Raw genomic sequence first — 14,526 nt, 5'->3', positions numbered from 1 at the left:
ACTTACTTTTTCTTCTTACCCCTGAAGATTGCATTCACCCCTGAAGTCTTTCATAAATTATGGGTTTATCCCTGAAGAAAATGGGCCAGATATTTAAACGTAGTTTAGCCTGCATTTAACAAAATCGCGTTCTAAGCCATTTTCAGTTTCCCCAACGGTTTTATCTAAACACTATTTTTTCTCAACAGTTTTATGAAAGCATATAAAGTAGGCTAGACAAGCAATTATCTTCTTAAAATAACCCACTAAGGAAGAGATCTGGAGGTCCAAACATTTGTTAAACCGCAGCTTAAGTTAGACTTCGTTCAAATAACCAACCCTATGGGTCTATCCCTGAAGAATTTCATGAAAATTAAAGCTTCACCTCCAAGATTTCAGTATTTTTTACTCTACCTCAATTCTCAATTCAAATCCTCCTTTCTTATAACTCACCAATGAAGAATTCCATATTTCCTCAATCAGCACTGGGGTACAGATATTAAATGCAATTCTTGGTTTGCAGCCATGTGACAAGGCAGCCATGTTGGGGGTTGGTACAGTAGAATTTTTTCTTGAAGAATTTACATGAAAACAGAGTTTAGTTCCCAGAGGAGAGAAATGCTTTTGTTCTTGACCACCAACATGGCCGCCGTGACGTCACGTTCAAACCATTCTCGTGAACGCGTCTCAGCAGGAGAAAAAGACATTTTATAAGATTGATTGCGACAAACTGCGTACCCTGCGAGCAGAGGCTACACTTAAGCTACCTTTTGGCGTGCTACCTTTTGCACACCAGTTCATGCAACGCGAAAATTTTATAGAAACCTCTGCTCGGTATAAACTGTGTGGCCGAATATTTCCATCCACATAAGAGCCGGTTAATTTGAGCATAACTTCATTGTATGTTTTGTAGTTCAAAAGAACCGAAAGAAGTATTCAATTTTTACTTACCTAGCCTTCAAATACAATCGTTTGTAGCGCACTCGAGGAGAAATACTACGCGTGTGTCTAATCACGATCAAAATGGTGTGATAACTGGGTGATAAATGTTTGGTGGCCTGTTTGTTAGTGTCCAGTCTCCCATGAAAGGGCTCGTTCAGAGTCACGCAATTCTCCCAGCATTGCGTGACTCCAGCTACCCTGCTAGCTGAGTCGCTTCGATCTTTCCTAGATAAGACTTATCTAGGAAGATCGAAGGAGATTCTGTTCGCAGGGTAGACTCCAGCCCGAATACGGTGAACACTTCTCACCATATCAGAAAACACGCTCTAGAATACAAAACAAGTCCCTCAATTTTGGACTTGGCTGGATCCTGGGATGTGTTTCAAGTATTTTTTTTTTTCGACCGAAAACCAAAACACGAGTACTACAAACCAAATAATTCAGCGGCCGCGGTAACTTAAAAAAAGAACTGTATCGGTAAAAAAAAACAAAGAACAAAGAACATAGTAAAGAGAAGAAACGAAACAAAACAGTTTTTTTTTAAAAAGGCGAGATGAACAAAGAAAACAAACAAGTGATAACTTTGAAAATGTTAGTGGGCAAATGTGCAGTCCTTGTTGGTCTTGTCGATCAACTAGGTTTTGTCCTTCCAGCTATCTCGTTCTCCAAAGTAGCCAATAAGAACTAAGAGTATGATCCTGATGATCGATCATTCAGCTTTTTCTTTTCTCGCCTCCTCCTCATTCTTTCTGTTTCCCCTCCTCTTCCTCCTTCAGTGTGATTTCTGGCATATCAGACGCCAAAATCTTGGGTCTTGGCCATATTTTAGGTACTGTGCAATAATTATCTGGAGGGGGTTCTGAAATGAGCAAAGTAGGCCTTTAAGCGAAGTTACGCCCTCTCTCACCACCTTTACCGGCTAGATGTAAAATAACTTCTAATCCCCACATTTAAGATAAGACTGCAGGGGGAAGCCACCAATGAGTACAGACCTGATATCTATGGGATCCCACAACTAGATCATATGGAAGAAGAAACTCTCTCAATATTTACTTCACAAACTGAGATCTACTTGCATGCAAATGCTTTATTGGGAAAGCCAAGGACTTCGTTCACAGCGTTTGTTACTAATTAGGCCTCAAATTGTCATGGTTAGTAATGTTTGTTTTGCTTGTTTGTGATTTATGTCAAACTACATATACGTTGTGACATGTTTGCTCTTCAGTTTTTTTAATGAAATCTCTAATGACATAGACTATTCAGTTAGCATATTATGCATCATTTCAAAGTTTTTTATTATTACAGGGTCTAGATGTGTCATGTACTGTTCTTGATATTCTTAGAAGTCAGTCAATAACAAAGAAGTTGAGTTTGAATAAATTATGTGCCACTTAAACATCAATATAAGTTGTCACCCCCCTTCTATGTTTAACAAATCGACATCTAGCCCCCCACCACCCAACACCATAATTTAACTTTAGGTCCCCCCATTAAATTTACACCCCCCCCCCCTCCCTCTAGGTAATTATTGCACAGTCCCTTAATCAAATGGCTGTAATTTTCTCTAGCTGTGTTTGCAAAGATAGAGCTAACTATATTTAAAATCGCCATATAATGTTCGGTCTGAACCTTAACAAACCTTCATAGCGGGGAGGGGGGGGGATCTTAACAAATAAAATATGTTCAGGGACTGGTCATAAGGTACAGAGGGGGGTGGGCTGGAAAAATAGAACCTCAGAAGACACATTTTTTGTTGCCCACCCTTCCTAGTTAAGCATAATTAAATGTAGCTTACCTTTGAATCCTTACACAAAAATCAGTGGCCCATCCCCTCATTCCCTTCCCAAACCTGGGTCGTTTTACTATACTAATACATCAAGTACCATTCACCTTGCTTTTTATGATATTAGAGTTTCCAAGTGCGGCCCCATGTAGAGAGATCAAGGGGTTGGAACGGTAGTAAATAATCTATTGTAGATCAATTTAGGATATCATATGGTTTTCAAGGTTGTAACTTTAAAGATTAAAAAAGGCGAGAGTAAATTGTTGTCTCCCTCTATAAAATACATAAAAAAATATTTTTTAAGCTTCTTTTTATCTTCAGCTTTATCCGTATGTGTGGCTATAATTGGGAACCCGCTTATTCTCAGTTTCAAATAGAAACAAACACAGAGCACAATACAAGCAATGAATTCCCAAAGATTTTAATCAATAACAAGCATTTATATATCTCACCAATATATTATCCGTATGTTTTTAAAATAAACGCTACATAATGAAAGGTTGTATATAAAATGCAAACTCCAAATTCAGTTTGGATTGTCATTGACAAATACACAATAAAGACATATTTAAAAGAACGTTTTCAGACAGCATCTTCGATTTGGTGAATGTCCCCGTTCTGTTGTATTCATTTTTTCAAGTTCATGAGATCAATTAGCCTGAGCAAACAGCCGACGTTTGGCGACGCTACCACTGGTTTGTCTCGCAGATCAATTATTTGCCTCAGCCGATAATTGATCTGAACGCCACTGACAAATCACGATATTTTGCTTAACCTCGTCCAATAATTTTTAAATATCCAGTTGATCCAAAAGGCCGTAACCTAAGATCAGGGCCAATTTTAGCAGCTTCCATACATTCCGTCTTACGTCGTCAAAACGAAAATAAAGTCTGATCTCGGGTTAAAAAGGCACGTACAATAATACTGTCAAACATCGAGAGAAGTGGGACTTCACGTTAGCATGGTAGCAAAATTTCTTTATCTTAACAATCTTTCTTGACAGAGACGGCCATTTGCATTTTCGTACGTTGGAAGAAAATTATGGACTACCGTTTTGTGATTTTGTTTGAGTGCAATCATGCACAGGAAACCCATGCACGTCATTTTTTTGTTTTTTTCTGCCATAGTTTGTTGAAATCCAGAAGTTTTGTTACCATGGGGACGTAACGTAATGACTCCACCTCTCTAACGTTCAGTAAAGCCAGTGCCGAAGGAAAGAAGATCCGAAAGAAGAGAAAGTCGCTATAAAACTACATATGCCAGAAAGCACTATTTATTGCTTAAAGGTAATTAAAATATTTTATTTTTTTCCACTGGACTTACGATACATGAACATTAAAGCCGGTCGATCATTTCACTTCACCTTTTTCGCATTTGTGAGCTGCACATTTAAGATAACTTTTGCGTTTGCTTAGTTCAATGAAATCTCTATATGGATTTGATTAGCCGTTGCTAAGATCTGCCTTTCCAAAATTCAGAAGATGAGCTAATTTGGTTATTCTTTGGTGTTTCCACCAACATTAAATAATGAACTGAAGCAGACAGTGAGACAACACCCATAGCACAACATAAAAGACAATCACAGTGCTAACCCTAAAGATTGAACACTGCTTAACAGTTGCAACTTAAGTCTCATTTTTTGCAAAGTGAAGAATTTAGCCCATTTTTTCAGGCGTTGTAGTTAAGCCGATCGTTAGTCATCTATATTCTGTCATTATTTCTCTGTTGTTCTCCATGTTTTACAAAATATTATTTGAGTTTTAAATCAAATTTTAAGGTAATTTTCATATTGCAAAATAATGATTAAAAATATAACGGCGAAGTCCCTTAGAACAGGACGACAAAGATATATACATATACCTACAACACACGCGCAGACAGATTGTTTCTTCAAAACTACAGTTTTGAGGTGTTCTCCCTGCTGCCAACCTACTAATGAGCTCGTATTTTTTTTTTTGTTCTCAACGTTTCTAACGGTACTTTCCTTGGATAGTGTATCAAAATTAGATGTATTTTTTCCTAATAAGCTTTTATGACTTCCTTTAGATAACGTAAAAATAACAATATAAGGTCATCCCATCCCACACCAAGAAGGTAACGTTTGACGGCTGTAAAAAAAATTAAGACGATGTGGTGGGCACAACTGTTCCATTAATGGGGGCAGCAGTCGTCGGAATATTGACTACACTATCATATAGTGACTCGTCATAGAGAAGACCTGAAACGGAAAACACAAAGCAACTGTTGTTAAGTACAATAATAGCATAAATGCATTTAACCCTTTAAGTCCCAATATCCACATGCAAATTCTCCAAACTGATCTCTATACATTTTCTTAAAGAATTTGTTGAGAGAATTTGGTAAAAGATCAAATACGTTTCTCTTTGTGATCATTTTGTTAATTCTCATAGACTTTGCCCATGATAGTCTATGGATATGGTTAGGAGAAAATTGATTTTGAGCACTATTGGGACTTAAAGGGTTCAGAAAGACCTTTAAAAAAAGGAGGACTAAAGCTTTTTTCATGATCGCTGCAAACGTGCAATCGAGGTTGAATAAGATTTGACCAAAACTAAGAATCACTTGTAAGGTAATTGCTGCAGCTTTGAAAAAAAAAAACTCCAGACTGTTAACCTTTTTTTAGACTTTTTCCAGATCGGGAAAAATGCTGGGCAAGTTTCAAGACTTTTTCAAGAATTCCAGACCCTGTACAAACCCTGAAAACATATAAAGGCAAGTAAATATCTCACCTGCAATGCAAGCTGTCATGAAGCAGGCAACTGTACCTGCAACCAGGGCACGTACAGCAACACGAGCCATGTCGGGTTTTCTTGATGGCGCAAGTGGCCCCAAGCCACCAAGCTGGACTCCGATGGAGGCGAAGTTGGCAAAACCACATAAAGCATATGTAGCTATAATCTCTGAGCGAATCTGTTAGAAAGGTTAATAAAAAGCAGAAAAGTGCCTGGTGAGATAAAGTTCAGCAATTGATAAACAAGACAGAGATGTGGTAAGTTAAGGTAATTGCAATGTCCTAACTTTTTCAATGGCCCAAAAGGTAAGTGGTAATTAACCAAATATTAGTGGACAGTTTTATTCATAGTAAATGAGAAGGAATCAAACAACAAATTGACAAATCTGTTTTTTTGCTGTACATAGAAGAACCTTAGTGATCTTGGATGAAAAAGTTAGGGCTTACTTGTTAACTTTTAGTCAATCAAACAGTGTGGCTTGATATTATTATTCAGTAATTAATCATTAAGTAACATTTGATCAACATGTTATGATCACAAATGACGTTATCGTTCTCAAGTAGTATTTTAAAATCTACTCTAAGAAATGAACAACCTGCAGTGGTTGGACAGAGTGAAAAATCGTTGGGATAAAAGATCGATTATTACAAAATGTACGGCATATATTTTTATTTTAAATGGTTTAAACCCAAGAATCATCTCATAAGTAGGTGGATCGTCCTGCACTTCTAGACTCTTAACAGCCAATAACAACAAAGCTTAACTGACAAGCTGCCAATACCATTGCGTTTCGATTGGTCAATAACAAGAGTTAAATATGATCAGCTGAGGATAGTCCCACAAAACTTATTGTGACTCTGCTGTTGACTACCGCAAAGAGTGTGGATCGAGATGTCAGTCACTGTCAGCGACAGTGCGACCCCTATACGTAATACTATACCTATTATTGTACTAATATCTATTATCAAAATTTTGCAATTGTCATTCTACCATGGTTTTCCTAACAAAAAGAACAATTCCTTGAGTCTCTTCAAAAACGAAGATACTAAAAGATTTAGAACATTCCAAAATCGTATAATGTCAACAGATAGTGCAGATTGCATCACTACTGGAATTTAATTGTTTTTGACAATTTTCGAAACAACTGTTAACAGCTTTGATAAGTTTCACATTAAAAACGGTTTCATTTGTAATCCTTGATAATAACGACCCCACGTCCAAATCAACATTGATTTTGACTGGTTCTGTGTTATGTGGAACCCATCAAAGTTTTTTTAAAAAAAATTGTAAAAAAAAAACATGTTAAAAGATCTCAAAACTTCGTCATGAGTAACAGTGACGCGATCTGCATTGTGATATTTCTGATGGCCACCAAATTGTTGGAAAGCCTAAATTACCAGCTAAAAAATTAAATAGTCAGCTGTACGTAATAATCTTTTGCTTGTGAGGTCACAGTCTACGTGAATACAGCCAAAAACCGGCGCCTAAGAACCTGGTCCATTTTAGAACCTGTTAGGCAAAAACTTGCCAGTTAGGCCCCCTCTATACAAGAACCTGTTTAGCCTAAAATTTGAAACAGGTTCTTATTTTCTAAAATCTATGAAAACAATTCTGTACACTTGGGCAAATAAGATAGCCAACGTTCAGAATCCTGTGTCTTATCACTCCAACTGCAATAAAATAATGGTATGCAGATTTTATATACGGAACAGCTGAAAAAAACACTAAATACTCTTGAATTCAATGTATTTTTTTCTCCAGAAAATAAGAATCACATTTGAGAACCGGCATTGCCTAAATTTGTGCTGATTACCGTTTATGCAAAAACCTGTTTAGGCCAACTTGAAAAAATGCAGGTTCTAAGTTACGGGTTTTTACTGTATCATTACTAGCTTGTATATGCCATATGACTTATTCTTAATACTGATTAAAGAAACAATGATAACAGGTCATTCTACAAATGTTTAATTTGAAACATTGGGCAACATCTCTCTACTTTATATTATTTCTATTTCACCAAACTGACATGTGGCACTTAAACAACCATAATGGGAGGAAAACCTAGGACAATGGAGTAAATAGTTATCTAGTACATGTCTAGCCCTCCGCCAGAGCGAATAAGGAGATGTTGATTTTGTGTGGATTATATACCGATGTTGGAGCTATATACAATCTGGTGGGAACATTTAAAACAAAAATAGAAGAATAAATAAGTTGGATGAGAAGATTAAATAAGTAGATAAAACTAAAGTCATATTTAAACTTTAATCCTCCAACGTTTCTTTAGAAAGAAACCCCTCCGAGACTGCCGAAAAGAGCGCCTTGAAATCAGTTAACTTGCCAAGATTGAGAGTCATAATGTCAAAAGTTAGCCTGTTCCAGGCTCTCAGATAGTGGGGAGACGCAAAAGAAAAAGGCACGGGGAAAGTTGGCGGGGCGGGTAAGTTTCCTCCCGTTTTACTTTAGTGTTTGCGCTTTTTCAATTCAGCGGACCCGACTATCTCGGAGCCTGGAACGGGCTAGTCAAAAGTGAGAGAACGAACAAACTTGCCCCAACCATACAAACGAATGACTCTCGACTTTGCGGAAACTTGTATTCGTTATTTTGGAAAGTATCATTTATTTTGCTTTCATTCCAAAGGTCTCGATGGTCTACTTTAATATGCTTGGGAAGCATGCCCTAATAGATAGTTTCTTTGTAGCGCGAACATCAGCATCATTGGGACGTTAAGGGGTGGGGGAGCGAGCACACTGCGCGAGACACGGGTGGGATAGAAAAGAGAAAATTTACTTCAGTGGCACACGCTGTCAAGAAATCTTTAATTAAAAGAGAAATTGTAAGGCAAATGCGAACTACATTTCTGAAGGAAACGAACACAGGAAAGATGTCGAGTGAGGTGAGACATTAAAACGAATGTTGATAGTATACTTTGACATCGATAGACCATAGAGGGCAATGATATTTTGATATTCTGCATGGAGTAAAAGGTCTGAAGAGCATTGAGGGTTGATATTTTGAGATATGATAACATCAGATTATTATCATATTATCAGAATATTATTGATTCTATCAACTATCAAAATATATCAAGTTTGATAGGGTTAGATCGCGCAAAGGTTTGTTATTTGGATATACCGTATCATGATACTAACTGTAATAGTAACTATCAAAATCTCAGAACTTTGATACCGTTACATTGTGTGAAAAGGCATACTACGGGATACATAACGAGAGTATGCAAATATCACAACCTTAGACTATCAAAACATTTATGTGACTATCAAAATCTCAGAACTTTGATAGGTTTACCTTAAGTGTCTACAGGCATGATAGTTGAATACAAATAAAAGTCAACTGGGAAGCAAAAAGCTACTTTCGATATATTAGAATTCAGTATGACAGCGATAATTGGAGGACACAAAGTAAATGAATAATGTTTATTCATTTTCTTTGTTTGTGTCCTCTACCAAAAAACACTGAATAAACATGTTTATCAATTTTCTTTGTTTGTGTCCTCTAAGAGTCGCCATCATGCTGAGCTTTAATATATCGAAAGTGGCCTATTCTAAAAGACGTTATTTAGGATTCGTCTCCCGTTCTATCGCTGGGGAGCACTGTGTTATCAGAACATTGTCCAAAGAGTAATACCCTTCATCACTGCACGCGCTTAAAGACTGATACACCCCGAGTGTTTTCACTCACGTGGTCAGCATCTATGCAAATTTATTGGAACAAAAGAAAGCGTTTGCATAAGAAAAGAGTTCAACTCTCACAGGATTGGTTTAGACACCAACATGGCGGCCGTTTCATTGTTTTGGGACACCAATATGGCCGCCGTGACGTCATGTGAAAACACTCTATTCGGCTGACTCAGTGTTGTACCAGATTCAAATCTCCCGGGGTAAAGATTCTTTGTGTATTGTATTTGCCTTATGCGGCATTCACATTTAAATGATATGGAAATTCCTGAAACAAATTAATTTGTTTCCAAAGGGTTTGAATTGACCAATCCAGAAAATACCATAACATACCATAATACTCTTTGTTGGTCACTCCAAAATTTTGCATAAGCATTGTTTTCAGTTTCTCTTGGGGCCATTTTAACACCCAAGAGAAACTAAAGACAATGCTTATGCAAATTAAGAGTATTTTGGTATGTTATGGTATTTTCTGGAGTGGTCAATTGGGTACAACACTGAGTTAGCCGAATAGGTCTAGGGGCAAATAAGTGAAAAGAAATTGTAAGTGCAAGAAATGGCGGTCGAGTTTGTTTATTCTAGACGGCAAAAAATACAAAACCTTTCATGTTAAAGACGATTGTGGTAAATTATGGTTTGAAATGCCCGTTGCTACCTTTCTGAATGCAGCAGCGACTGTAGATATCCTCGCAGCAAACAATAATGACCTAATTTCTGTCGAAACTAGAGCTGTTCATTTTGCATGACCGTTATCTGGTATCGTGAATAAGGTCTTTAAGAAACGGTACAGATAAGAACGATAGCAACAACGGAAACGAACATGTTGGAATGCAAAAAAGGTGCTAACTTTTCTATTGTCTGTACTTACTTCTTATTGGCTTAAACAGCAAAAGTTAACAAAACTTCATAAAGCAGTACATATATTCATCCTTACTTTCCAACCATCTTCCATATAACAAAATCTGGTCTCAGTTTGAATAACAAAGAAATCCTATGTGAGGAACATGTGGAATTGTAAACTTTTCTTGGCTATTGTTTTCAACTCTTGTGATTGGTCAAAATCTTTCAACACAAAAACACCCTTTCAAAGTGGAGTGTAAATGCATTTTATTGCGTAAACGGCCTTCATGTAGGTTTATGCATTCTCTGTGTAAACATGAGAACATTCCTATGTGGGGAAAGCACCGTTGCCGCATAACAAAAGAAATTGCTATCCACCTTACTCGGATCATTACTTGCGCAAAACTAGGATTAGTTACTATGCCCAGTGAAATGCAGAAGAATGGTGAAATGCAGGAAGGAGATGAGGTGCGTTTGTTACAAATATACCACTATGAGCCCACACTTTTACACCTGACAGAGAAAATTACAACGTTTCACGTGAAGATACTTTTATTTACAAGAGAGTACACTAAATGACATTTGTTACTTACAGTTGAGTATAAAATGATGTTTTGCTTGAGAAAACGATAGCTATTATGATTATTTCAAAACGATTTTCCAGTGGAATTTTGGTAAAAATATGTCTCTATTTCAGCAAAAATAATGCGCAAGAATAAAAAAATCATACTTGCGAAATGAAATAATAAAAAACATAAGAAAGGAAACCAATTACCCTTGTTTAACTCTTGGTTAAAAAAGATGCTTTTCAGTAAACATACAGGAGCAAGAAAGATCAAAAGTATTGGTGGTGCAAACACTTTTTGTTCTTAATAATTCTTGTGATACTACTTTGGATAATTTCTCAAACTTAAACAGTTTACACAGCACAACTAAGTCACAGGTAATGTGCTTGCGATACGTTTACAACACGAATCGCATTTTGTATATCAGTCCTAAAACTGATTTGCAATTGCTGTTGACTTGATTTGCATGATAGGATTCGGGTTGTAGTTTTGCTGCAAGCACATTCCTTTCGACACAATTGCACAGTGTAAACAGGCTTTCAAACACACCCACTCCCTATAAAAATTGCTGACTGACTTGTTTGATAGCATAATGATCTCATGATACATCTTGGAAAGTACTTATATCATTTGTTACATGACAAAATTAATCCTACCCCCAACCCCCAAAGACTAAAAGTAATAAGCTATTAACAGAAAAAATGTACACTACAATTAAGAGGCTGTGGTTGGTATTACTGTGCCATTGATGGTGGCAGCAGTGGTTGCAAGACCAACTGCACTTTCATACAGTGTCTCATCATAAAGAACACCTGAGGAGGAAAACAGAAAGCTTAGTTACTGATTAACGCGGTAATACAAAGACAGTCAAACACCTACAGTACACCATATTGTTTTCAGGAGTAGGTCAGGAATCCTAAGCGTAATGCAAGGTGACACCATTAGTAGTATTCTATGATAAACGTTTTCCATGCATCATCATCGCCATATTGAACTTTTCTGCACTTTCCTTAGTCCAGCCATTCTCATTCTCCTTCAACAGTCTTAGGAATGGTCTTTCCAAGAGACATTCATGACTGTTTTTAACTTTCCTACACAAGCTTTTAAATAGAAAAGAAATGTAGCATGGCATATCACGTCTTTCAAGATCTCAAAAAGGATGAAAGTTTGACACCAGAACACAGTACAGTACTTTAAGACTATATTCCAAATCACAACCATGAGTATGGAGGAAATCTATTACAGCAGACATTGAGGCCATAGCAAACGAGGAAACTGTTGCAGAAACATGGCCACGAAAATGATAAGATGGCAAAATAAGGGAAACAAAGTTTAATATGGCTCCATCTCAGATCTTCATCTCTGAGATAAGCCCGGCAACCCAGTCTCTGAAGTCACGTCTGCAGTTCTCTACAGGAGCATCAACAAGCGGGGAAGGTTATGACAATTGTCTTTGACACAGGGAGTGAAAGCTACTTGCATTCCTCACTTCGGCATAAAAATACTCTACTTCCAGAATCAATACAACTAAACTAAACATGTGACATTTGACATTGTGGATAAGACCCTATGTTGAGACCATTCCAATGATGACCAACAATACGAAACTTAGTAGAATATCAGCATTTTAGGATAATTCTCTTATCTTTGTTGACTATTGATTGGAATTCTCCGTGGTACAGGGTTAGACATTGCTTTCTCAATGCTGTACAGACACCTCACCTGCCATACATGCAGTCATGAAACAAGCCACAGTCCCAGCAACAAGGGTCCTGATTGCTATCTTGGACATATCGGGCAATCTGTTTGGGGCCATGGGACCGAGTCCACCAAGCACTACCCCTACTGAGCCCATATTTGCGAACCCGCACAGGGAATACGTGGCAATGATTTCAGAACGAATCTGTTTGAATAAAACAACAACAAAAACATATATCTCACCTGCAATACATGCTGTCATGAAGCAGGCTACGGTACCTGCAACCAGTGCACGTACAGCAACACGAGCCATGTCTGATCTTCTTGATGGCGCAAGTGGCCCCATGCCACCAATTTGGATTCCGATAGAGGAGAAGTTGGCAAAACCACATAACGCATATGTTGCTATAATCTCTGAGCGAATCTGTTAGAAGGGTTAGATAAGGAGCAGAGAAAACTACTCAGTGAGACAAAACAAACTTCAGAGTAAAAGAAGAGCAATATCGGCAGACATCTCTCGTAAGGATTAAAATATAAGTGAAAAAAATGGTCAGTATAAGGCAAAAAGAGAAAGTAGTTGAACAATGGTGATCGAGATAATCGACGTGAAATGGCAACTCAGTGAGCAGGTAATAAACAAATAATTAATATAAGTAATGAACAGGAATTAATAGGATGAGTATGACTCACATTCTTTAACTTCCAAGCAAATATTAAGGGGAATATACTGCAACTCTGCAGTTCAAGACCGTGAAAGAAATCATAATGATGGGACTATTGATATGATACAAGTATTTACTTGCACTGAAATTTGGATCTTAGTACTGGATTTGTGACCATACTCTTGCTTGGGAGTGAAAGGGTTAAAATAAAAGGGCACACCATAAAAAGGAACTTCCAAGGAAGGATTTAAGGGCTCGACCACCTCTGCAAAAATTTATAACAAGCAAGAAAAAGCATGAAGCAGCAAGACTAAAATGAAATTTACTCTTGCTACAAGACAAGTCATGCACCTTAATTTTAGACTTCCAAACATAGGGCTCATTATGATACTCAAGGCGGAAAGATCTAACCCTTGATATGGTGTGCCATTACAAGTTAAAATTAGTTTTTTCGTAGGTTACTTTGATTATTCCTAGTAAACTACTGTTTGTGCAAATAGTCCATTAAAAGGACATTGAACAGTTTAAGAGAAGTTATTTTCACTTTAATGGCAAGTGAAAATAGAGATAATGACAGTGCGCCATTAGATATTAAAATTAGTTTTTTCGTAGTTTACTATGATCATTCCTAGTAAACTACTCTTTGTGCAAAACGTGTATTAAAGGAACATTGAACAGTTAAAGAGAAGTTATTTTCACTTCAATGGCAAGTGAAAATAGAGATAACGAAAAAACTTTGTTCCATGCTGAGCGAAAGTAATACAGTATCACACATGCAGCTGATACAGATTGTTATAAATTGAGTACATAACAAATGGTGAATGAATGGATAGTCAGGCAGTCTGAAAAATAAGCTAATTTCAAGCAACCACTGAAGAAATAAATGATTCTGACTAAACGTTAGCAGTAAACTGCCAGATACCGATAAAACTGCATCGTGAGAATTTGAAAGTCAAGAGACAAATACTGTATTCAGTGCTATTAGCTTCAGGGTGTTTATTGTTAGTGCCTTTGCTACCTATTAGCAATAACCTTGCAGAGGTATTTTGAAAAAAAGCAACGACAACAATCCAGTTTTTATTTCACAAAAACTCTCAATAAACCACAAATTATAATCGGATTTATTAACAGACTCGAGACCACTTTGTTAAAAGTATTAAGAGCATAGTTAAATTATACAGAAATGATATTGTAATACCATGCACTAACAACACAGTTCTAGGGTAGTGAAGATGAAAACAAAGTTATGTTATTCAGTTTGTGCAATGCAATATGATTAGCAAAGTTCACACTTTTCAAGTTAAAAGTCACAGAATGCAAGTATCAAGAAGTTAAGAGTCCCACACATTTTATCAGAAATGAACTTAAAGCAAAAAAAGTTATCAAGTTCAGTGGTATTTAATTTCTTAAGTTAGACTTTTGTTAAAAATGCAGTACAGATACGTCAAACATGCTTTACCTTGTCACTTAGAAAGTCTGGAGTAGTTGCTGAACATCACTGTTTATAGCACTTAGATGCAATTGAATAATTACCACAATAAACAACCGCAGCAAAAACAGCAGTTTATTTGCACCATGAGTTAAGCATATTAATCCAGTTCATT

At 36.9% G+C, this 14,526-nt stretch overlaps 1 protein-coding gene across 4 annotated transcripts in view; it reads right to left on the bottom strand.

Annotated features, from left to right (window-relative positions):
* Nucleotides 1-3,109: 3,109 nt before the first annotated feature.
* LOC140951582 (solute carrier family 28 member 3-like) overlaps nt 3,110-14,526 on the bottom strand; it is a 31,870-nt gene continuing 20,453 nt past the window's right edge. For 2 of the 4 annotated variants that reach the window (XM_073400869.1, XM_073400891.1), the window contains 2 exons: nt 12,504-12,684; nt 10,531-11,374 (listed from right to left, as the gene is read on the bottom strand). In XM_073400869.1, coding sequence (XP_073256970.1) covers nt 11,277-11,374; nt 12,504-12,684 — 279 coding nt within the window. In that variant the 3' untranslated portion in view covers nt 10,531-11,276. Of the gene's footprint in view, nt 4,923-5,454; nt 5,636-10,530; nt 11,375-12,284; nt 12,466-12,503; nt 12,685-14,526 lie in introns of those variants that run through there. The other 2 variants (XM_073400877.1, XM_073400884.1) reach the window with 2 other exon arrangements.

This window comes from Porites lutea, chromosome 1 (genome assembly GCF_958299795.1).
Source record: "Porites lutea chromosome 1, jaPorLute2.1, whole genome shotgun sequence".
NCBI classification, from domain to species: Eukaryota; Metazoa; Cnidaria; class Anthozoa; order Scleractinia; family Poritidae; genus Porites; species Porites lutea.
The sequence above is the reverse complement of the archived record's forward strand: the minus strand, read 5'-3'. Positions and strand labels throughout refer to the sequence as shown.